At 35.6% G+C, this 23,720-nt stretch overlaps 2 protein-coding genes and 1 non-coding gene across 3 annotated transcripts; all 3 read right to left on the bottom strand.

The window, feature by feature from the left end:
• Nucleotides 1-3,202: 3,202 nt before the first annotated feature.
• LOC147479218 (TPX2 (targeting protein for Xklp2) protein family) lies at nucleotides 3,203-8,834 on the bottom strand. The gene is made up of 11 exons (XM_086576416.1): nucleotides 8,549-8,834; nucleotides 7,713-7,785; nucleotides 6,552-7,220; nucleotides 6,071-6,181; nucleotides 5,118-5,223; nucleotides 4,946-4,989; nucleotides 4,777-4,873; nucleotides 4,596-4,699; nucleotides 4,454-4,525; nucleotides 4,123-4,236; nucleotides 3,203-3,870 (listed from the first exon to the last, which is right to left on the bottom strand). Exons 2-11 carry the CDS (start codon nucleotides 7,746-7,748, stop codon nucleotides 3,430-3,432), a joined length of 1,794 nt encoding a protein of 597 aa, XP_086432542.1. The 5' UTR covers nucleotides 7,749-7,785; nucleotides 8,549-8,834; the 3' UTR covers nucleotides 3,203-3,429.
• Nucleotides 8,835-9,037: 203 nt separating this feature from the next.
• On the bottom strand, nucleotides 9,038-22,885 carry LOC147479216 (protease Do-like 7). The gene is given in 25 exon segments (XM_086578378.1): nucleotides 9,038-9,565; nucleotides 9,649-9,760; nucleotides 10,269-10,315; nucleotides 10,318-10,428; nucleotides 10,577-10,792; nucleotides 11,539-11,766; nucleotides 11,835-11,914; nucleotides 12,014-12,184; nucleotides 12,623-12,728; nucleotides 12,804-12,986; nucleotides 13,130-13,615; nucleotides 16,787-16,952; nucleotides 17,858-17,907; nucleotides 18,668-18,748; nucleotides 18,943-19,050; nucleotides 19,215-19,280; nucleotides 19,361-19,417; nucleotides 19,633-19,698; nucleotides 20,305-20,394; nucleotides 20,774-20,899; nucleotides 21,128-21,164; nucleotides 21,780-21,838; nucleotides 21,909-22,043; nucleotides 22,117-22,187; nucleotides 22,457-22,885. Coding segments are annotated over 25 exon segments (3,330 nt in total). The 5' UTR covers nucleotides 22,758-22,885; the 3' UTR covers nucleotides 9,038-9,388.
• On the bottom strand, nucleotides 17,185-17,343 carry LOC147479217 (U1 spliceosomal RNA). Its single transcript, XR_015207078.1, has one exon. It is a non-coding gene; the product is annotated as a U1 spliceosomal RNA (small nuclear RNA).
• Nucleotides 22,886-23,720: the final 835 nt, after the last annotated feature.

Here is a 23,720-nt window from a genome sequence, read left to right as displayed (position 1 = left end):
CGACCTTTTCTATTCTTCAAGTAATGTGACAAAATTATTGGCCAGGCATTTTTGTTGTCCATCCGGTCATTGGCTAGTAATTTTGCATTGGTCCAGGTGCGTCGGAATCCCAATTCTTCTATTGTTCCATTAAAAAGGTAATGTTTTTTTTTCCGATAATAATTAAAAAGGTAATATTGTCTCTTTCTTTTCTCTTTTCCTTTCCTATGCTCATTGACATGTATTAGAAATGGCAAGTTGATAAATAATACACTAATCCAACAATAAATGTTGTCTATTTTTGCTTTGAAGTTTAATTGGTATGGATTTAAAAGGCAAGTTGATAAATACTAAATCCAACAGTAAATAGGTGCAAACTATTTGTGTACATACTTTTAAAAGAAAACCCAGTAAAGAAGGTGAATATTTAGGAATATAATTTACATTCATCCCCAAATAAGAGAAGCTCAAGCCACCAAACCTGTCTTGCATTTCCTCTAACAGTCTGACTTGTTGCTACCCAAAGAAAGGGGTATGACTTATGAGCCTAGGGTATACAAGTACCTGCAGGACCCTCTTTCACACTTACACTATCGGTTGGTAGTTTTACATTCCTTAGATGATAAGTAGTGCTTGGGTTAACCCTTTTTTTGAGTCCTTACACTTGAGTCTGACTTATCAACTAACTTTTTTTTTGTTTAGTTAAAAAAAACAACTTTTTTTGTCCCGTTTAATCATATAAGTAGTATGATAAGTGGGGAGGATTCTTTCCCATAGAGATTACATGAAGATAGGAAGCAAGAAATGTGATAAATTAGAGAGAGAGATAGATTTGAGAGAATATTTACTTGATTGATTTATAGGTCTCATACAATGGTTTATATAGAGATTACAAGTTCCTAAATCTTATTATACACGTGAATAGGAGAATATAAACAAATAACAAAGATTTGTACAAACAGTGCAAGTACAGTTTAGAGCTATCTACTGGAATAGAAGGCGCAGGCGCACTCTAGTTGTACTATAACAGAGGTTATATCTTTTTATTAAGAATCAGGAGCGTAGCAAGAATTTTAGAAGGGGGCGTGTATTGGTATCCTAAACACATATCCACCGCATATCCACAACTTTTCAACTATTGATTAATACTAGTTAATAAAAATCTAACTAGAGATTTATGTCATTTTCTTTCAAATCATTTCATTCTTTTCACAAATCTCTCATTCTTTTTAGCTAAACAAAAAACAAAAAATAAATAAATCATATAATAAAATGAGAACTTCAACTTTTTTTTTTTGGTCGGTAATATCACTAGTATGACTTAAAAATCTCATAGAACACATAATTGTGGAGAATAACTGCTAAGGTTTTTTTCATGGAAATTATGAATTTGAGAGCATGCTCCGGCTCTTGGGCTCCCAAAATATTCTCAGCCATCAAAATAATTTGCTTGTTCATCATCTATTTAGCAATCCGAAGCAGTTGAAGATGTTACTAGTACAATCTCATACTAGTTGATATACTCATGTTGCTGATAGAACATATGCAACTGATTGGTTTAGACAACTACGTAATTATACTGGTTGGCGACACACTATACTCAGTACAATCAGTCTACTAGAACATGATGGTCTTATTGATGATCTTGACGAGGCTATTAGGTCAACATTTTAGCATGGTTCATGGCACAACAATTATGTTCCCGAAATTGTTTGAGGTTTTAGAAATATTTTCTCTCATGTCAATGACGCTGATCACGAGAATCAATTGATAAGGAGCCATTTTTCGCACGAAAGAGTTGTGGAGAAGATAAAATCGTATTTCCCAGTGTTATTTGTGGATTTGTACTATACTATAAGTACAAGAATAATAATCTCATTTATGGTAAACTGAATTGAACTTGGCTATATTGAAAAGAACATATAAATATTAATGATGCACCCATTTATGTTTGTAGGTTTGGCTGCACTACCATGGGACATTTAGCGAGAACTTCAACTACCATTATGAAAAAGTTTTAAAAAAAAATAACAAATTCTAACTTCATTAGTTATTATTATGAGTATTTTTGTTTGTTATAAAGTTGCAATTTGTAATTGCATTTACATTAATAAACTCTTTAAGAATGATATAAAATTCAAGAGTTTTTCATATTGATAGATGTTAATGTTAGTGCTAAACTTGAAATTAACAAATTTATTAATTTGTGACTTTTCATGTTGTTGAAACAAATAAAAATGAAAGATTTTTAAAAAAATAGAATGAAAAATTTGTAAAGAAAATAATTGAATGATATAGAGAGAGAACATGATAAATCTTTATCTAGATTTTATTAATTAAAGTCAATCAATAGTTGAAAAGATGACGATATGTGGTGGAGACGTGCTTTATAAGACTCTTGCTCCTAGGCATGTAAAAGCGAATTGTTTGTTATAGAGCTTGCGGGCGTCTATTGTTGATTACTATGTTTTCAGGTTACAATATATGATGGTTTATTTGTACTACCTCTTTCGTGATGATTTTGAAGTGTTTTCAAGAATGGAAAAAAAAAACATACTTTTGTTTAAAGACGACACAATGGAGGCTCTTATAACTGTTATAAGTAATAGTATTGTAGTAAGAGAGTTTGAAGTGTTGAAGAAAAAATTTGCATTCAAAATTTATCTATACGATTCTAATTCCTCTCAAATCTTAAAACCACCACATGTCGTATGGCGTTATGTTAAAATTGCACAAATTCTATAAAAAACTAGAAGAAGAAACGACTTGGATAATTCAATATATTATTTATATTAATGAAAATCTGGAGCTCCTCCTCAACTGGAGCTGAATGTCTCATTACAAGTTTATCTTTTCGAATGAGTTTGTAGATACTATTTTAAGGCCAAATAAACTTGTAGAACAAATGACATTGAGTTGTTAAAAAAACATGTAATATTTCTATTTTATGTTGAGAGAGAATTTTATTGATTTAGAGAATTCCCCTCACAAAATCTTTGTGATCCAATTAGGCATTCGGCAATTCAATCCTAACTGGCTCAGCTAGTAGGTAATACTCGTTAACCCTTAAAAAAAATGAGTACACTTGAGGGTTTTCTCTTCAGACCGGGCCATTTGTTTGTTTAAGAAACATTTTTCCTCTTCATAACTTAAACGTTGTAGCATTCCAGCGTTCTGTGTTTCCATAAAGGACCAGATTACATGAAGAAAGTTTGAGTCTCAATTGTGCAAGCAAATTCTCTGATTAAATCATTCAACATATGATAGAAAACATAAGAAGTGTTTCAATGATAACTGTGATACAAAAAAAAAGGGCTGAGTAGAGACCCTACCACTACACATTTCCATTTTGACTAAGAATTTGTATCATTCATTATAACGAAAAATAAACATGGATATGGGAAAAGCTAAGAAAGACTATCAGTAGATACAAAGTAACTAAAGGTTTACTCAGGAGGCAACATCAACTGAAGACAAACTCATCCCTGAACTTTCACCAATGGAAATTCCTTTCATCGTTTTTATCATTTCACTGCCACTTTTTCCTACTTGCTTTCTTTCAATCTTTTCCCCCTTTTTTACACTAATACTCTCTGAACCATGCTGATTCCTCCTATCACTGTTCTTGAGTTTTTCTTCCTCTTTCTTACCTGCTGCATTGGTTCTTCTTCCAGTCTGCTTGGTGGTTGATGGACTTAGCAGACTGTTCCCAGCTTCAGAGGGAAGGCCTATTGAACAGCTCGGAGAATGTGACTGAACAGTTCTTCTTACAGGTTTATTAGCTGATAGGCTTTGATGGTTTCCCTGTGCCAAAAATGATGAAGATTGACTACTCCTAGAACTAGTTGACTTGCTCCGTAGGTTGGTAGATTTCGCACGACTGTCAACAGCCTGAGGAGGAGATAATTAATTTCTTTATTACTACTTCTTTACCCCTCCTAAAAAATCATCTTTACAAAATCATTATGCTGACCAATCATTAATTTCTTTATTACTACTTCTTTACCCCTCCTAAAAAATCATCTTTACAAAATCATTATGCTGACCACCTCTTCACGAAAAAGAATAACTTACTTTGGTTTCGTTGTTACACACATAATTTAAATAATATTTCAAAACTGCAGATGGAAATGGACATAATACCTTTCTGGTTTCCAAGATTTGTGGTGACAAAGCTCCATGATAGAATGAAGGCATAGGCTTTGCTTTGAAGTTTAGGCTTCTACGAAATTGTTTGATATGAGCTTCAGCCTCTTCCTGCAAATGCAGAAGCTGAGCAATTAATGTCCTAATAAAAACAAGTAGAGCGGCGAAGATAACTCAACCAGAATTCTCATAGTATCAGGCATCTAGGTCTATCATAGATGGTCCTACATACACCATTTATTTGACGGGAGAAAAATATTAACCTTATATAATACAATCGCTTCTTCCGGAAATATATATAAATGAAAGTTTATTAAGCTTATTTTACCTGTGTTTTTGCTTGAATCTGGTTTAGCGCAGCTTCTTTAGCATGCAACTTCTCCTCCAACTTCATATAGAACTGAATCATAAGAGTTAGGCTTTATACAGTTAAGCACATGTTATATAGACAGAACAAGACAACAGGATACCTCTTTCCTCTTCTCTGCTCTGTCATCACTTCTCAAACTAAAAACTGGAGTGCTGGGATTTACATTAGTCTTAGCTGCACTTTTATCAGAAATCGCCTCTTGACCTACATTATCGCAAAACTTTGTCAGAAAAAAGAGATGGAAATCAATGAGGAAAACTCATTAGAGTGTTGATTTATACCTGTTTGCAGAGTGGTGCTGTAATTTAGATTCAGTCTTATCAGAACAATGAGTTTGAAAACCACGTCCTGATTTTTTTTTTTTTTTGATCTTTCACGCTGGAATTAAATACAACGTGCATGAGTTGACAGAGGATTATGGCAGATATAGAAACCACATTTTAAGAATACCTTATGTTTTCTTGCCTTGGTTTGGCCTTCGAGCTTGTGGGGTCCTGTGCACAGAAATTCAATCAATAAAGACATAATTGCAATTTGCAAACTATAAAAAGCATTGTTTTCTAATATGCAAAAACTGAGTCCACACTCTTACCCCGCATGCATAAAATGCTTTACAAAGTACCACAACCATTATTACAATTTTGAACTATAGGTATTATCTTCCAGTGCAGTTGTGACACATGTATCACAGTGTAACATTGAAGGGTTTGGATGGTAAAAAGAATGTACTGCTCAGTTAGGAAAAATAATACTACAGTCTGTTTTTTCTCTATCTGAGAAAGGAGTGAATTGTATTTTGTCCCTCAGCAGTAGTATGTATATATTTTGTAGAAAATGAATCCTCTTTGATGTCGGAAATTTTGGTACTATGTTTAGATTATTAAACCTCGACAACCGTCAACCGGTAAACATACTTTTTTTGTACCTTTTTTGTTTGTGGTTGTCCAATAGGAACCCTTTTCTGAATTCCAACAACTGTCCCTATTCAATTTGGATTCTTGAAAATACTTGTAATCTCTTTTTTTGCACAATTTCCTGAATGCCATAAAATGGTTTATAATATGCCCTGGCTTATAGGATATATATTCCTTCAAAGCAATATACCAACTTCTTCTTTTCTCACCATGGTTCATTTGCATACTATAGTAGTTATATGTCTTTCTAAAGTTCATCTTCTCTTCTTTAAGAAAAAAAAAATCTTTCTAAACAGCCTATTGCTTCAATTCCCACAAGAGCACTGTGTCACTTTCTCCATTTCAAAATAGTGCAAATCCTTTTAATGCTTACCATAGTTGCCTTGTGCTGTCTATCCCCACAGCTGGCTCACTGTTCTAAAATGGAGTATCTTATATCTCTCTAAATTGTAAGTACATCAATAGTCCAGGAATTGTTGTAACAAAGTAAGGAATGAGAAAGATAAAATGCTCTTAGCAAAGTACATGAGCACATGCATTTCCATGAGGATGATGGATATAAAAATTGAATTTGCAAATGGCGTAAATGAATATACTAATATAGAGAACCAATTACCTCAGCCTTTAAAGTTATAGATTAAGAAACCCTGATTGGACTAACCTTTTGTGGGAACTGTTTTTCTTTCCTAATCTTTCGCATACCCTCCTTTTCTACTCTACTCATATCTTCAGATGTACCACTTGTAATCTTTGTCTGGACCAAAGCAGATACCTGAATTAAAGGCTTTGAAAAGTCAGTTTCATTTATAGTGCATGAACTATTTAGTGGTAAAGATATAAGCTGAAAAATGATAATCACAGTACTAGCTAGAAATCCAATAAGCCTGCAATGAAGTGAAAGCTAGAGATAGGGACATAACTCAAAGCTATAATGACCAACAGGCTACAATCCTCTTAAGCTTAGACCTTTGGAGAAGAAAACCACGATAAAGATCCAGATAGAGGAAAAAGGATTTAAGGAGAACAAAGTTCCAAACAGCAAGATGAAAAATAGAAACATAATTACATAAATTCACTTGTAATGTCTTCATAGAGCCATAAAAGTTAATTAATTGGGTACCAAAGTAAACGACATATACCACCTTAACTTTAGGTTTCTGAGACTTCCGCAAGCTAACTAAACGATCTTTCCCAGTCATTTGACTCTTTAGTGATTGATCCCGACTATCAGCTAATCTAACAATACCTTCTGCAACATCATTAAGTTTCTGCTTCTCATCTAATTCGGATTCATCACTAACTAATTTCACACTGCCACTTCCAAAGTGAGTTTGATGTAACTCCCCACACTCAACTTGCTGAAGATCACCGCAATTTGTCGGAACAGCACTTACCACAGAGGTATCCATATGAAAGTCATCAGGTGAAATTTCATTACTTTCTTTTGCACAATCCATTACTTCATATCCCTCATCATCATCAAAACCATCCATGTTCTCGTAATAGCAAGTGAAAAGCTTCCCTTCATTATTTTGTTCACTTTCCTCTACAGAATCTGCCTGGTCCGGATTATCATTTTCACTTGTTTGATCTTCCATCCCGTTTTCACATTCTGAACCCTGACGTAGAAGAGCCTTCTTCTTAAAATGAGCTTCAAAGTAAGCTTTCTTCTGAGTAACTGAACCAGGTGTTGAGTATTTCTCGACCTCTTCAAGATACCTATTGTGTGAGAAAGAGGACCTTCTTTCCCAAGATAAGGGTTCTGATTCAAACCTTCCAAAAGATATAGAACCCGAGTGTAAAGAGCTTGCCTGCCATTCACATCAGAGATAAACTTAAAGCAATGAATTTCATAAAAAGAGTTAATGTCCAAGTACACAATTCTTCCTTTTTAAAGTAATTAATCTCATGGAAGAAAGTACCTATAAGGTAAACTCTTAGAAATCTACCTTATAGAAAAAAGAAGGCATCTTATGCATCGGATGCTGCTATATCAGCAAGAGAGAACCTCAAAATACATTCTAGTTAAGTAGGTGTTCAAGTAGCCTACGCCCAAATCCATTAATGATATAAAAAATTTCCTTTTCTTTTATTAGCTATAACAATGCAAAGAAGCACACTAAAGCCAATCATAATCAACATGAGACACTCATAACAGCTGAGACCCTACAAATATGAACATAAAATCAAATCTAACGCTAACGGCCTCTTTGATATCTCCAACCGTTAACTGCAATGAAGAATCATCACATCCCTAGTCTCTATAGAGCTGCAATCCCTACTACAGAAGCATGAAATCTCACCGTAAAGGTACCGGGTTCTTCAATTTCTCCAGCCATGAGAACCCCGATCAAGAAGCATCACATCCCCAGAAACCTATAGTGATCATAAATTTATATTAGAAAATCAACATATTTAAATTCAAAAACCTACATACACAATCATCAAATAGGTTCAAGCAAATAATCACCACTTAAGGATTATACCAAGTGGATATCGCAAATTGCAATAATGCTTACTTCAGTAATTCAAACCCAAAAGCACCACAAAAGAAACCTATATCAAATCCCAAATCAAGCTAAACATACAGTCACAAATCCAATATAAGGTAGCACTATGCATCCGCCACTTCCAAAAGCTAACAATCATTTGTATAAGCCATATATTCAACTTCTTTGAAAATTTAAGAACTAAACGCATGTAAACTAACACGTTTCGGCACCAAATGCGCTGCACACCCTCCACCATTGGTTGCTTGATATCACACACTCACATAAGCAAATTCTACTGAGATTAATTTTCCTGACCAAAACAAAAATTTAACTAGGAGCAAAGTCTCAGATCTTCCAATTTCCTATGTTAAGTGAAATGTCACTTATTTTATTGCTAAAGGGTAACTGTATTATAGCAAAAATGAGTTACAAATTGTGTGATTAAGTGAAATGTCATTGCAATATATCAGTCAAAAGACAATGACTAGGCCTACTAACCATTTTGATTGGTGCAAAAATTTCCTTGTACACTTATAAACAAAATAAAGTATAAGATCCAACAGAATCAAATGATCATACTCAAGAACAAGTTCAAAAGCAGTAATCACAAACTATACATATGCATTCTAATCACTGTGAAATTTTACCTTTCCCAGAAGCAGAAACACTCCCCATGTATACAAAAAAGCCCGGCCTCAAAGAAGTTTGCCAAGTTCACCAAATGCACCACCCCAAAAGATCTAGATCAAAACCACTCCATGCAGTCTTACTATACTTAAAAATAATCAGGAGAATCTTAAAAAGCCCAACTAATCACTCAACCAATGAAACAGAGAATCTCTTTACTATACGTGTATGGTTTAAAAGAACACTTTTTTATTCGAAATGATTACCAGTTTGATTGGGGCTTAAACTAGTTTCCTTTTTTTGTCTTTTGTTTCAGTTTCAAAAAATTCGTTATATTCCGTTAAAATAACCGTTGGTGATTGGAGGAGAAATGAAGGGTTGAGATTTAGTTGTGGAGATCATTGGGGTTTGAGATGACCGTTGGATTAGAGAAGTGTCGTTTTTGGTGGGAGATCTGTCATTTTCGTTTCTACTTGGGTTCCACGTGTAACAAAATCATAAAAAATATATTGAACTCATAATTAAAATCTCATTCAGATCAACTTTTTAATTATCATCACATTTCAAAACGTCAAATGCAGACATTAACTTTATCTTTGCGTTAACAACCAAGTTCAGTTGTTAAATATATAGATTTACAATGTCCAAAATAATGAAGCTCTGGTAGTAGCTTGTGATAAAGGATGTATCGCAGTATATATGATTGGCACCAATGGTTCTGCCCAGAAAGGGTAACAAGAACACTGCAAGTCAATTGGCTCCCAGCACTGCCTCAAGCAATATGTAATGTATAGTACAGTATGCTATGGGGCCTAGTCGGGGATTTTTACAGGTAAAACTCGGTCCATATTCCAATCGATTCATGCAGTGCTTACATCCAATGATTTGATAATTCTCCGACGCCACATGGCAGTCTCTGGGTCGAAATTCAACTCCCAAGTAGCCCAATAATGCAGATCCTGCTTCAGAGTTAGCACTCGAGGTTTTCCATTCAAGTGAACTGTTCTTATACGGACGAATTCTTCATGCTCCAGTCCCTATCAAGTCATATAATTAGTTATGGAAGACGGAAGTGGGCAGACTAGTCAGGTTCATATGACACGCCAAAATGTAAACACACCTTGGCAACTTCAACAAAGGAATCCAGATCAGGGGTGAGCTTCCCATTAACTTCAACAATCCATTGCAGAGCATACAGGCCATATCTGTGCGCTGGACTGCCATGACACCATCTGTAATTGGAAAAGAAAATGGCATTAGCATGTTATGGACTTCCACAATATATGGATTTCCCATAAACGATTAATAAACTATAACTTATGTATTTTGAATCTATTTAAATCCCAGTACTCCGCATTTTTGTAAGAAGCAAGAGCATCTGCAGGTATCACTAAATGAATATCCTTGGTTACTGGAAAAGGAAAAATTACAAAGAAGCGACACATCTAGAGAGCTGTACAGTGCCATTTCATGCAAAGGTTCACAAAAAATGTCAGTTTCCACTAGTTATGTAAGAGTAGTGCCAAAGATATGTATAAAGCAATCACACATCATTCAACAACTTCTCCAACTGGGAAAAATATAGGAATCAGGAAGACATATTCGAGAAACTAATATATCCTCTGATAGACAGTATGACCAAATAACACGGTCATCTGACCATGTAAATGGAGTGCAATTCAATTTATAGATATTCAAATCAAGAAAAATAAGGCTTCAGTAATACAGTGAAACTCTCACCTTGCCACATACACACCATGCCCTTCTTCCGAAGAAAAACCAAGTGCTTTCGCACTGCTGGGTGAGGATCTTGAACAATACATCCACACCAATTAACCATTCTTGCTGTGCCATTGCCATCTCTAACATCAGTTCCCACAACAAGTTCAATTTCTTGTCCCTGCCAGATCTCACACAAATAAATTCATGATATCTTTTCGAGTTTTACTTTCTTAACCCATTTTCAAGTAGCGTGAAAAATCTGCGATGGAGTTAAAGAACAAAAAGAGAAGTGTGTTCTAAGGAAGAAAGAACACAAAAGAGCCTACCTGCCGGAAAATTGTCATATTAAGTTCCCCTGCACTCTCTTCAGACACATCCAACTCCTGACAAGCTCGTTCTATATCACGGAAGCATGTAATAGGCTCTTTCTTGATCGCCAGGATCATATCACCCTGTTCTAGTAGGTGTTCAGCTTTCGATCCAGCCAAACAACCTTTGACCCGTAAAACCTGACGTCTTACTGGATCTTTCTTGACAAGAGCCTACATGAAAAGCCATTAAAGATCAAATGACACCTTTCTGAAGGCCAACTGATAAAACAAGATGTGAATCATCCACTACCTAAACACCACTTTGTAGTTTTATAGATATCATAGCAACAACAATATTGTAATTGATCAAAACAACAATAAAAACAAAAGTGCAAGTAAGATAACGCCAAAATACTATCTCGTTCCACACAGTAACCACTCAAAATCAGGACCCGTATGAATTGGTTGGTTGAACAGGGAGCATATTGGCTTACTTGTACTGTTTTTATTCAGCGGATAAACCAAATAAATCAGATTTCTTGGTAAAACTGACTAAAGTTGAAAAATACTCAGCTACTTGAACAGCTAAAGCAATAAGCTTAAGCTGCCTGAGCTTCATCTGTATTTAACACTTGTGAATTACCAATTACAAAAATAAACTTAAAAAGTATGACTTCTTAACAACAAAACTCTCAGCTATCGGAAGGCGATGTTTAAGGAATGAATTACTAGAGGGTAGTTCCATTTTAAGCCAAGATCAAACACCCAGTGCCAAGATCTGGTTTACCAAAAACACTGATGTATCTCAGAACCTGATTGTTCTAGCTGCCTGAACTATGAGCATATTGGCTTCCTAGTACTTTTTCTCCCACATATGAACCAATAAATCAGCGTTTTTGGTAAACGATACTAAAGGTGAAAAATGTTGCGAAATATGTATGAATTTCTGAAGGAAAAGGAAACAGTTGAAAACATACTTGAACCCAATCATCGCTCAGTCCAAAACTCCTGGCCTTTGAAAGCAGTGTCGGATAGAGTTCAACTTCCAATATTCTAACAAGAGGCATTGGCCTTTTGATTCCATTTATCAGCAGTCGAGGTCCCTTACCACCAGAAATTATCTTGTCGAGGACTTCGCTAATTGCATATACAGGAAGCCCTCTTACAAATTGGTGATCCTCAGATGTACTACCACCGTATTTTAGCTGCAATCGGGTATGTTAGCCCTTCCAACCAATAAGTATCACAGAAAAAGAAGTAGCACTAGGCAAACCTGAGTCGAAAAGCTTCCCCAAATTGCTTGAACCCTTCCACGGTCATCAGTTAGCACACCAGAGAATGTACTACCGAAATCTGGAACAAAAAGAAAATAAGAACAATTTGAAACTAATCATAGAAAAGACATGGAAATCAACCACCTAGATAAAATCCAAGACATGGAAATATAAGTACCTGTATCAAGTTCAATAACTTCCATGTTTGTTGCTCTATAACGTGGGCAGTCAGCAGAACCAATGTTCAAAGCAGCACAGGGATTAGTTACAGTGGATTTTCTAGATGTAGCCTGCAGACTTCTACTTAAACCCACAAGATAGACTGAATCTCCTCGTCTCAAAGCAGGTTCTGTCATCCCGAAAGATTTACAGACACATTAAGACAGAGCAGTAGATATGGTTCATAGAATCATTTCATTTTAAATAATCACAACAGAGACATCCTGGTCTTGCTCTTTCTAGGGAACTTAACTAAGATACACATTTGAAAAAGCTAGTCATTGATTTAAGTGTTCTCACCACTATCTCACTTGCTATCACAGCCAACTGAAACAACTACACTGGTTGGAAAAAAATTTGGAATGACAATATTGATCTTTCTCGACAGTCATGTCAAGCCAGAACAGTTGGAGCAAGAAATTTGGGAACAAGAAGCTTTCAGCAGGAATTTGTCAAGCACCGAGTTTGGCTCATAAACTAAGTTGCCTAATAAAAAAGACACGCGCTAGACCCTTACAGAAAAGTAACAGTAACATAAATCTGCAACCAGAGAAGTATATGATATTACCAGGGAGAAGTTCTGCGGCGCGGACAACAGAGGCACCAGCAGGTCCTAGAGCAGAAGGATCATATGCCACAAGAGCATAGTTGTGAACAGGGTGAAGAAAAACCACCTATAGAAGAAATCTCAGTCATAACTCCAGATAGAGGTCTTAGATGCAAATCTAGCAACAGGTCAGCACTTTTACCTCCCCAGGAATTTCAATTGGGTATGCAGCAAATGAAAGCATGACATCAGAAACAGATACAGCAACTGTATTCTTGTCAACAGCAACCAAACCCATGTCTCCAGAATGATATACTATAACGCCTGTGCCAAAGAAATGCTGCGAGTGAACCCCATCAAGCATGGATGAAGGCGGAACATGAACCTGTATACAGCTCTTGTCAGCTTGAATGACTATAGCCAAACTCAAGTGTTGACTAATGTGGCAAGTGGAAGACAGATGTGTTGTATTAATTCCTGAGTTCTGAAATAAAGCTATACTATCCGGGTTGTGGTGGTGTTTATTACCTCAAACATCACAAGAGTAGGCTCTATCACTTGTTCAGCTAATGAAGCATTAGCTGCTGTTGTTCCTCTATCATCTGCATACAAAGTACTCTCTGAGGTTCTAAGAACTTTCAACTTCTCTTCGACAGGCTCATCTAAGGTCCGATCAGATGTATGAATTCCATCACCAGAGTCCTCATCTACTCGTCGTTTCTTGTTTTCCACGTTAGACCCTTCCATAATACTTTCCTCACTGACATGTTCACCATTAGTATGCATTCTAGTAGAACCATCTACACCATCTCTGTTTGTTTCTTGAAGCATAATTTCCATGTGATTAACTTCAGTAATAGCTGTGTTATTTAAGTCGCATTGTACTTTTGAAGAAAAAAGCAGGGACCCAGATGGCAATGCAGGTCTTATTGTCCATAAACCGGTACCGTCATTGCGAGTGTATATCTGTGGAGGGGCATACCATTCATGCCGATCCACTGTAACCAAGACAGACTGTCAAAACAGCAGATTAACCAATCAACCGGTGTTTAAAGAAACGGTAAATCATGACGCCTCAAGGCCAATATTCATGTACTGTAGAAGATAATAGATGTCCTAGTTCATCACTTGAAATTAGGAAAGAAGTCCTCTAAAGGTTTCATCACCGACATAAAACTAAAACATGAACCTTTCATACATACATTCTCTAAAAATTTATAACATTTATTGAGTTTAATCCCCTCCCCTCCCCTCCGATGAAGGTATTCCCGATCAGAAGACTTTGGGTGGCCTCCCAAAGCTTGGCCACTGAGTCACTGGACCCTTGACTTTGTAACTTCAAATGTTATTAAAATGCTCAAAGTAAATGTCTTACCCATGAGGTATAGACGATAACTAAGGTATTTTTTATGGCTAAGTTGTATGTTTTTGTAAAGGCTAATAGCATTCTCCTTCCTCATTTAGTGCCCAAATCAAAATTAAAATCCTAAATGGGCTCTGCATACCCTATATTTTCAGGTCCTAACTGCCCACTAAAATCACTACGAAATTATTTTCACGTGCAGATGTGCAGATTACATTAAACCATCTAGGGAACCTGAAAAATTCTTTTCACAATTTCATCCAGTCCACCTGGAGAGCCTAACCCTAAAATTCTCTCTAATGGAAGAATGTGGCAAGAAAAGGTTTTGAACCTTTGCCTTAAGGAAATGTTTCCACAAGAGTAGCGGTTAAGTTTTTAGAAAATTAAGTGGTCTAACGCTAACAAAGTGGTCTAAAACTAATTAATTAATTAGTTTTAGAAAATTAAGTTTTTAGTTTCCATTTTTCCACCAATAATAAAGCTTTTAAGTTCTTTATATTTTGTTCTTCAAAAATTTAGCTCTTCAATTCTAGTTTAAATTCTTAAAACTCTTCTCTTCTAATCCTTCTTTAATTCTTATCTTGATAGCTATTAGTTATTAGAAATAAGTTTTATAAGTTCAATGACCAAAGATGAAAATCTTTGTGAGGATTAACTTTACACTTTAAATTCCTATAAATTATTGAATTGTCTTGCAATATGATTAATTCGACTCCGTAATGGAAGTCTAGTGTAATCATTAATTGCTTGTTTGATGCATGTGTTAATTAGTTGAAATTGTTTGAATCATGTTAAAGTAGTAAAATCAAAGTTTTAAAACTAAATCCTCTCTCAATCCAAAACAAATCCCCAAAAATCTCAACCAAGTTGTTTGTAACCATAGTTCCACAAGTCTAGAGGTGGGAAAAACACCTACTCAAACTACAACAACAATCAAGAGAGTAAAATCGTAAGGTACAAATACACAACCTATTTTCATGATTTTACTCTTTTGATTGTTGTTGTAGCTTGAGCAAGGGTGTCTTTCCCACCTCTAGACTTGTGGAGAAATATAGAAAACAAATTTGGATTGAATCTTTGGAGAATTTGTTTTGGATTGAGAGAAAGAGTTTATGGTTTTTGACCTTTGATTTTTTTTATACTACTTGAACTAAATAAGATGCATCAAATAAATACAACTGATTAAAACATCAATCAAACAAGATTTTAAGATTATAAACTAGACTTCCATTTTCCATTATGGAGTCAACAAAAATTTAGAAGAAAGTAAATTATAGAGTTAATCCTCACAAAGATTTGCATATTTGATCATTGAACTTATAAATTCTATTAACTAATAAACATCAAGAACATAAAATTAACGACAAGTCTAGACTTCCATTATGGAGTCAAATTAGAACTAAAAGAGAAAAAAGATTTAAGATTTAAGAACATAACTAATCTAAAACTAAGGAACCGTATGGATGAAGCCACCTCCACTAAGAAGACCTTTTGCACATGTGTAGTAATTCCACTATCTTTTGATTTCCCGAGTACTATGAACATCAAATGTGGTAGTAGGAGGGTTCAAATTGGACTTAAGTATCCATGGAAGCCATCTGTTTGTTTTAACTGTAATAGGTTTGGCCACAGTACTATCAAATGTAGCTCTGCAATTGGCAATATTAGAGGTCCCATAACTATTGATATAACTCATGCTAGAAATGGAGTGAATTTTTCCCATGTTGTAGGCATGGATATAAACCAGCAGGCTAGCAACTCTCAAGGTCATATCACTAAAGTCACTGGCCATACAGCTGTTGAGATGGTTTTACAACAGGTCCAAGCTGCATCTAATTGTTTAGCTCCAATTTCTGTGGTTCAAAATGCAACTTCTTCTATAGGTGCAGTGTCTTCTACCTCAACACCCACCCCAGTTACTACTTCTGATGCAGTTGTTTGTACTAATTGGTTTCTGAGCTTGGCTCCCCCTCCTACTCACGAGCCTTTAGAGACTGCTCATTCTTCACTTGTTGTTTCTGCTAACAGAGCTCAGCATAGAGCTGCCAGTGTCCAAGCTCTTGGAGTTGGAGCACCAATATCTAGAGCAAATCATAGGTATATTGCTTCACCCCCCTCTGGTTCAGTTGCCTCCACTCCGATTATTTGGGTTATATTGGAGGTGCTTGTACTGAACCAGTTCCAGATCAGATTCTTCCTTTTGATTCAGAAAAGGTGATACTTGAAACAAATCCTACTGAATTCCAAATCCTACTGAATTCCAAGATGTACCACAAGGGTATAATATGGAGAGTGAAACGGAGTTCTTTAATGATCATATCGCGCCAGTAGATTCTGTATATGCCAATAATCACCATGGGACAGGGGGGACAGGTTACCTCAATGGGTGGTAGTAACTCTAGGACTTCAAGGAGTGCTGCAGATAACAACAAGAGGGGAAGGGGGAAGAGGGTCCTGAGAACAAGAAGAACAACTATCATAACTCCAAAAAGTTATTAGTCCTTGTAGGTGACTGGTTAGCTAACTATCTATAAAAGATGGTATTGTAATGTTTATTTGGTTTGTTTTGTTGTGATCCCTTTAAAGATTATACTCTGGGGAGCTTGTAAGCTTTATGCCTTTATGATTTGATTATATACAGGTGGGGATCTGTCTTAACCCCATCTTAATTTTCATCAAAAGAAAACAACGAAACAAAACAACTTTCAAGTTAGAACTATCATGTAAGATTGTCTTTAAAATCCTAATTAAGTTGCAAAAAAAAAAAGCTTAAATGCAAAGGACACCTCCAAAAGCTACAGATCAAATTAATATAGATGTACCTTTCTGCGATGACGATCCACATAACTTACATACTCTAAAGGCACTCGAGCACCCCTAGAAAGCTTAGACATAACCATAATTAGATCATTCAACTGTGATATTTCTTCCCCTGCAAATTTCTTTATTATGGCATGGCGCGGAACTCCTGCTCTAGTAAGCATATATCTGCATTTGGTAATTCAAGCATTATTGTATACCAAAATGCCTCAGCCTTGAAGCAACTAGATAAACTGCACATGGCAATACTAATTCACCCTTGGACTTTCACATACGATTCCTCCTTTTCCCTATAAATACTCTTAAAATACATAATTCACAATTTCCTTAATATGAATAACAAAACAAATTTTGAATCGCATGTAGTAGCTAGGCGTTTTTTTTATTGGATACAAAATGGTAGGGGGTAGGGACCACACCCCCTACAACAAATTATGACATAAACTATATCCCACATTGGAGATACTTAGGCGAGCACCCCTCCTAAGTGCAATGGAGGTCACTATACCTAGGCAATGGACCTTCTTGATCGCCCCATTGACCCCGTCTAGGTAGGTTAGAAGTAGTAGCTATGCGTTATTGAAAAATATGTTGGAAAACTTAATAGAGAAATAAATTTCTTAACTGTATGATACTCTGAATATTGATCAATGTTTTCAAATGCATCCAAAAATGAAAAAGATTCTTGAAACTCGAGGACATCAAAATTTGCAAGAGTGGATACATCTCCATGGATAAATGGGAGTGATCAAGTAATCATGAAGGACATTTGAAATTTCAAGCAAAACGTTGATAGCCATGATTTAGTATTGATGCGGTTGAGTGTTGACAGTTCATTGACTGTTGATCCACATCTGGTGGATAGGCAAAAACTCAGAAGACTGCTGGTTATGTTTAGAGATTCATGGTGTTGAACAGCCTAACTCTCTAGAGGACACTGACTCCTTTTCGATATTGGAATCCTTTGGCATTGGTAGAAAAAATCAGTGATAGTAAATCCAGCAGAGAGACTGGAACTTCTAAAAGGGCACATACTAACCATAAAAATTAACAAAAAGTTTCATTGTACTTACCCTGGCTCTGTAACATATACTACCCCACAATTAAACCGAAAATTCCTAGCCTGTTAATAACAAGAAAAGAAAGAGAGTAAGCTAGTTTGGACTTTTAATGACAAAAAGGTAAGTAGAAATAAAACAATAGATACCCAACACAAAACCCAATGACACAGTTAATCCTTACATTCCAGATAAAATGGAAAGCAACACATAATGATGAATGAGTTTTGCAAAGTATGCTTGAATATTCAACTTTATCTTTTTAAATGTCTGAAACACAGTTATGCACAAGTTCTTCCAATTGCAAAATGAGCAAAGTCCAAAACCACAAGAACCACCTGTCTCATCTTTTCCACTCATTGTTTTATTTTCTTCTTATGTTTTCCCTAAAAAGGCTAAAATAACCACATATCTTTTCTCAGAGGTAAGTAGATTCATATGGCATGTAAAGAAGCAAGAAGTCATATTCAATCAAATTTAACATGATTTTCATGCATCATTTTGAATGAATACGTCTCTCAGTATAGACTTATGTCTGAAATAATTTGAAGGAAACTGGATCATCAGGTCCCAACTCCCAAGACATGGGCATAAATAAGAACTCCTTCAGACAATTTTAAAACAACTTTCCCATTCTCACTAAAATGACATAAATCATCAGACTGATAATTCTTAATTTTATCAATAATTAGCATGCTTTTCCTTTTTATTCACATGGAATAAAACATTGACATTGAAGGAAAAATCATCAGGTCGAGGAAAGGCACATTTTCACACAACTGAAGGACACTGTTTCAAAGAAACTATGAAGTTTAATTAAAGTACCTGTTGGTAGGAAAGGGGTTGAATAACTGCTCCACTTACTTCCAAGAAGAAATTAGGCGTAATAGAGTGCAAATTCTGAACCTGGGACATCACAAAAGAAAGAAGTCAAACTTGTGATGATAAAGCAAACTGCTTGACTAGATGCATGTAACATGAATTATCGGAAAAATCAGCCAAGCGTTACATCAGCCAAAAGCATGATACCAAAATTGTCTATTATTTCTAAGTTTACCCTCACATAGTAAGGAAGAGCTTATTTATAGTAAAAACTCTACCGTTAACTCTACGGTTGATGAAGCACCACCCCTTTCAATCTGCAAACTTATCTTCTTGTTCACACTATCATCAAGTAAAGTCTCTAGTTTCAGAAACTGAGTAATGACCTGCACTGGAATGTGAACAATTTAGAGATCCTACAGTAAGTGAATCTTAATAATTAAGACACTCATGTTTATTCTTTGAAAATAAGCTATCAAAGCATAAATCATAAGCCCTGGGAAGACATTGCCATGGGTAAACTATGAAAAGGAAATTTAGTTAGCCTTACCTCTCCATTTACAAGGATGAGAATATCGCCGGGCTGCAACTGCTTATGAGCTGGGCCCCCTGGCACCTACAGTAAATGCATTAGCACAACTTAATTGCAAAATTAATGTAAACCAGACTTGAAAACCTGGATGTACAGAAACTCACCACAGAATCAACAACAAGCATTCCAGTCTCACCAACAAGAGATGCATGTCTTACCATCTAGTCAACAACAAGAAAATGTCTTGCATTAAAATAAAAGAATTCTGAGGAAGGCTTCAGTTATGGGATGGACAAAACTAAAAATGGGGAAAAAAAAAACAACACTTATTATTTATTGAATAGAGATATTGTATCAGTGGTTTACATGTTTTAAGTGAAAAAACACCACAGTTGAACTAAATACTGAAATTAATTTCCAAGGAATCAGTAATTACCTGTTCCGTTTCACTGCAGAGACCAAGCCTACGCGTCTCATCGAATCCCTTATGAAGAAAAGTTGCCTGTAGTGTAAAGAACATCAAGGAAAATTTTAACGAATCGTTAATGGTGTTAGATAGATTTTGATCTGAATATAAGACATTTCTAAACTGCAAATTTGATGTTCTTATGCGTAAAAAGTCTTACAACAAAAATACAAAATGTTTTGAAGCTTCAGGAAATGACGAGGAAGAATGGACCTAATCAAAATATGAGCCACTAAATAACTGATCACAAATTTAGTTGAAGTTTTGGATTTCTCGAAAATTATCCAGTCAAGATTTTTATTAGTCAAGAAATACTTGAGCAATTACATTTTTAAAACTAATAATATCTTTAGAAGTCACAGTAGGAATATGTATTCTGTTCAAGTAGCAAAAGAAATTGAACATGAATCTTAGAGCTTTTTGCTGGTTAGATAACCAATAGAACAGATTCGCCTCTTGAGATACAATTCACAGAGTACACCTCAAGATGCCAAACCAGTATCTTCATTTGATCCATCTATAGGAATTCAATATTTGCAAGTCTCATTGCAGAGTTCATCAAGAAATTCAAAGACCATTTAATGCAGTTCTCAACTTAGGTGATATTTATGTGAGGTGATACGTGTATAAGAACAAACAAACCTGAAGCGTACCACGAGGAATAGCTACTTCTTCCCATTTACTTCCAGAAGAATCCTTGCCCTTCTGGAGATAATTTAATGCCCTAACAACCTGCCAGAGTTTAAACATTTAGCATTAAGAATTTGTAACTGATTTGTGGCTCACATAGTCACGTGTCCAACAGTCTTATGAATCCCAAAAAAGAAAAATATAGCATCTATAGACATGCATGAAAGCCACTTGGTGGACATGACAAGGGATATGGTTTGCTAAACCCAGCTGAATCTATCTCCACAAGCACATGTGCGGGGGAAACAGAGGAAAACAAACTCTCAGGGAAGTGTGTACTAAGTAACGCGCTTGTCCATTATTTCTGCATAACTTATTTCATAGTTCATAAAGATTTTTTTATTTGAACAAAATAAGGAAACCAAAAGAAAGAGAAGAAGAAGACAGTAAAGAGATGGAGAAAGAGAATAAGAAAACCCACCCGTTCTAAGGGGAAAAAAAATGCAGATGCACTTGAGGATTTGCTCCCAGCATTTAAGGCCACAGCTCTTCCCTGCCAATCAATGACAGGAGAACCACTTGAACCTCCTTTAGTCCCAGAAGCAGCCTGACATGAGGAAAAGAAGAAGAGAACAAAACAAGGCCAACTGGTAAGAAAGAATTGTAAATGAAATTCACATAGATTGAAATTAACAAAAATAATGATTTTACAATAAGCATCAAAGCAAATACCACTCATAGAGACAGACTAAATGAATAATAATATATGACACTAGAACAGAGAAAAGTAAATCATTTATCAAGACATTAATCACATTATATATAAACCACTTACTTGCATGTAAAATGTATTGAAGTCATTATACCCATCCCTGTCCAAAATAGCAATTTTTATCAGTATGTCAACATCAATAAAGGAAAAATAGGATAAGACAAGATCCATTTTGCAAGATGAGGTGTGTAATCGGGTGCTGTTCATGAAAGGATGTTCTTGAGTTATGCCCCTGACTTTTTCTTTTTCTTTTTTCTTTTTTCTTTTTTGAGGAAGAGTAACTCGTGTGGTTTGGTATGCCAACTCACATATACAACAGATGCTGCAAGAACCAAGCAATATTTCAAACTTTAATATTAATTCTGCGATACTGGTACTTGCCCATCCACACAGGTAATCACACCCGCAAAGACACTCACACATAGGGATAGCAATTCTATCCAACCCGGCGAGTTTCCGACCTGCCCAAAACATATTGGGACACTTTCGAGTTCCGGACAGATATAGAAAGTATAAGTGAATCCAAGATAGGACTAGGTTTTGTATCAGCCATCCCAAACCCGACCCACGATGTCTAACATATACTGGCGTCGAACCATAATGAAAACTAATGGTATCCATGAAATGAAATGATATATTCAGGTCGTAACATATGACTTGGTTTTCGTGTATATCACATAACCAGTAAAGAGTAAAAGATGCAGATAAGACATACTTTTTATAGTGTGGAGCATCCCTATCCAAACGAGCAAGAGTCCCAGCTAATATTGAAACCTGCAAACTCAAAAATTGTCAAATCAGCAAGAACAGATTTATCATGAGGAATGATAAAAGATTATCATACCTTTTCGCCGCTATCATTACCAACAACTCTGATTTCTAGCCCCACACAAGCAGCTTCTGGAGCCAAAGGGATCTCCTCATAGCTTAGAAATTGTATAGCACTAGGATCATAGCGAAAGAATCCAAAATCATGGACCTAGTAAACACATTAGCCATTAGCAACATAATAAGGAAGGAAATGCTACATTGCAATTGAACAGTTGATTTACCGGATCTCTATATATGGGATGAATGGGAATTTCCTCTCGATTAACAAACATAGCTTCAGCAATAACAGGCCCTACACAAATTAATCCATTAAAAAACAAGTACAATCAAACAACACAATCTGGGCTTCGAAACCCCGCTACACACAATTGAGTTACTGATCTCTTTAAAAACAGGCTTGCCCACACATTTTTGCAGGTTCCGACTAGCAAAGTCGGTAAAATCTTTGGGTGATGATACCAGAGGTCTGGGGCTCGAACCCCGCCAGCATCAAAGAGTTACTGATCTCATTTAAAACAGGCTTGCCAATCAAAAAATAATAATAAAGATCATTTATTATACCAGGCTTAACGACATGTCGATTGGTAAGAATAATTCCTCTGATTTTATCAACAACAAAGCCAGTAGCATAACTAGCAGCAGCAGATTCAGTATCAAAAGCACGACAAGCAGTAGTTCTTAAAACAACAACAGCTGGAACAACTTTACTTAATGCTTTCCTCCAATCTTCAGCTGTTGCCATACTTTCTTCTTTACATTTAAATGATGCTGGCTCTATTTCCATACTCAGTTCATCTTCTTTCATACTTTTTTCTACTTCTACTACTCCGGAATCACCCAATCTTTCTAATGGATCACTCATTTTTGAGTAAAGATTAGATCTTTTGAGGTTTTGGATGGGTTTTGAGGTCTGGGCTAGTTGTTTTGGTTGAGGAGGAGGAGGAGTACACGTCAGCTTGTTCTGAATCGTCCACTTGTATTAAAAAAAGATAAAAAAAAATACCATCTGACGATTGACTTTTCTAAAGCCGTATTTTTAGTGGGCTTTTTTTTTTATGGGTTTATATTATACTGCTCTCATCTCTGCTGATTTTATCTCAGTTTTAAAGTCTGGACTAACCCATGATTATACTCTTGGACAATGCCTTCAAATATACACAACTGCTACATACATGATTACTGCGTTTAATTATTGGGCTTTTATTTTATTGGTAAAATTCTACTTCCTATTAATAATGACTAGTGGGCTTTACCGTTCCGGGGAAAACCCTCCCCAGAAGATCAACTGACAAAACAGGTTACAAGTTCCTGGTAGTAATGGTCTTCTAGAGAGCAGATCTTCAGCCATATTGGCTTGCCTACATTCATATAGTAATGCACTTCTAGAGAGCAGATCTGCAGCCGTATTGGCTTGCCTACATTCATATATAAACTTAACTTCCTAAAAAAGAGGGATTAGACTCAATACAAGTTTTTAAACATCCATGCACAAGAAGACTTATCACTTACAAAATTAATTGCGAATTGGGAATCACTTTCAATGATGTTTTTTTAAAGTCCATGCTACTTGCTCAAAATAACTTTGCCATTGAATTGGAAGCTTTACCAATATCATAACCAATATTATAACATTTTCCAAAAGTGACATGTTCCTATTCAATTCACAAAACTATAGTGCGTTGACTACTAACAATTGAATATGGACTGACGAAGTTCACTACTTAAGTACTTAAGTCATTAATTTATACTACTATGTCTATATATATCTACATAATCTAATCTACAAGTTTACAACAATTCAACAAATTATTAACTTTCTATAATG

This window comes from Coptis chinensis, chromosome 8 (genome assembly GCF_015680905.1).
Source record: "Coptis chinensis isolate HL-2020 chromosome 8, ASM1568090v1, whole genome shotgun sequence".
NCBI lineage: Eukaryota > Viridiplantae > Streptophyta > Magnoliopsida > Ranunculales > Ranunculaceae > Coptis > Coptis chinensis.
Note: the sequence above shows the minus strand (reverse complement) of the source record. Positions and strands in the feature narration are given on the sequence as shown.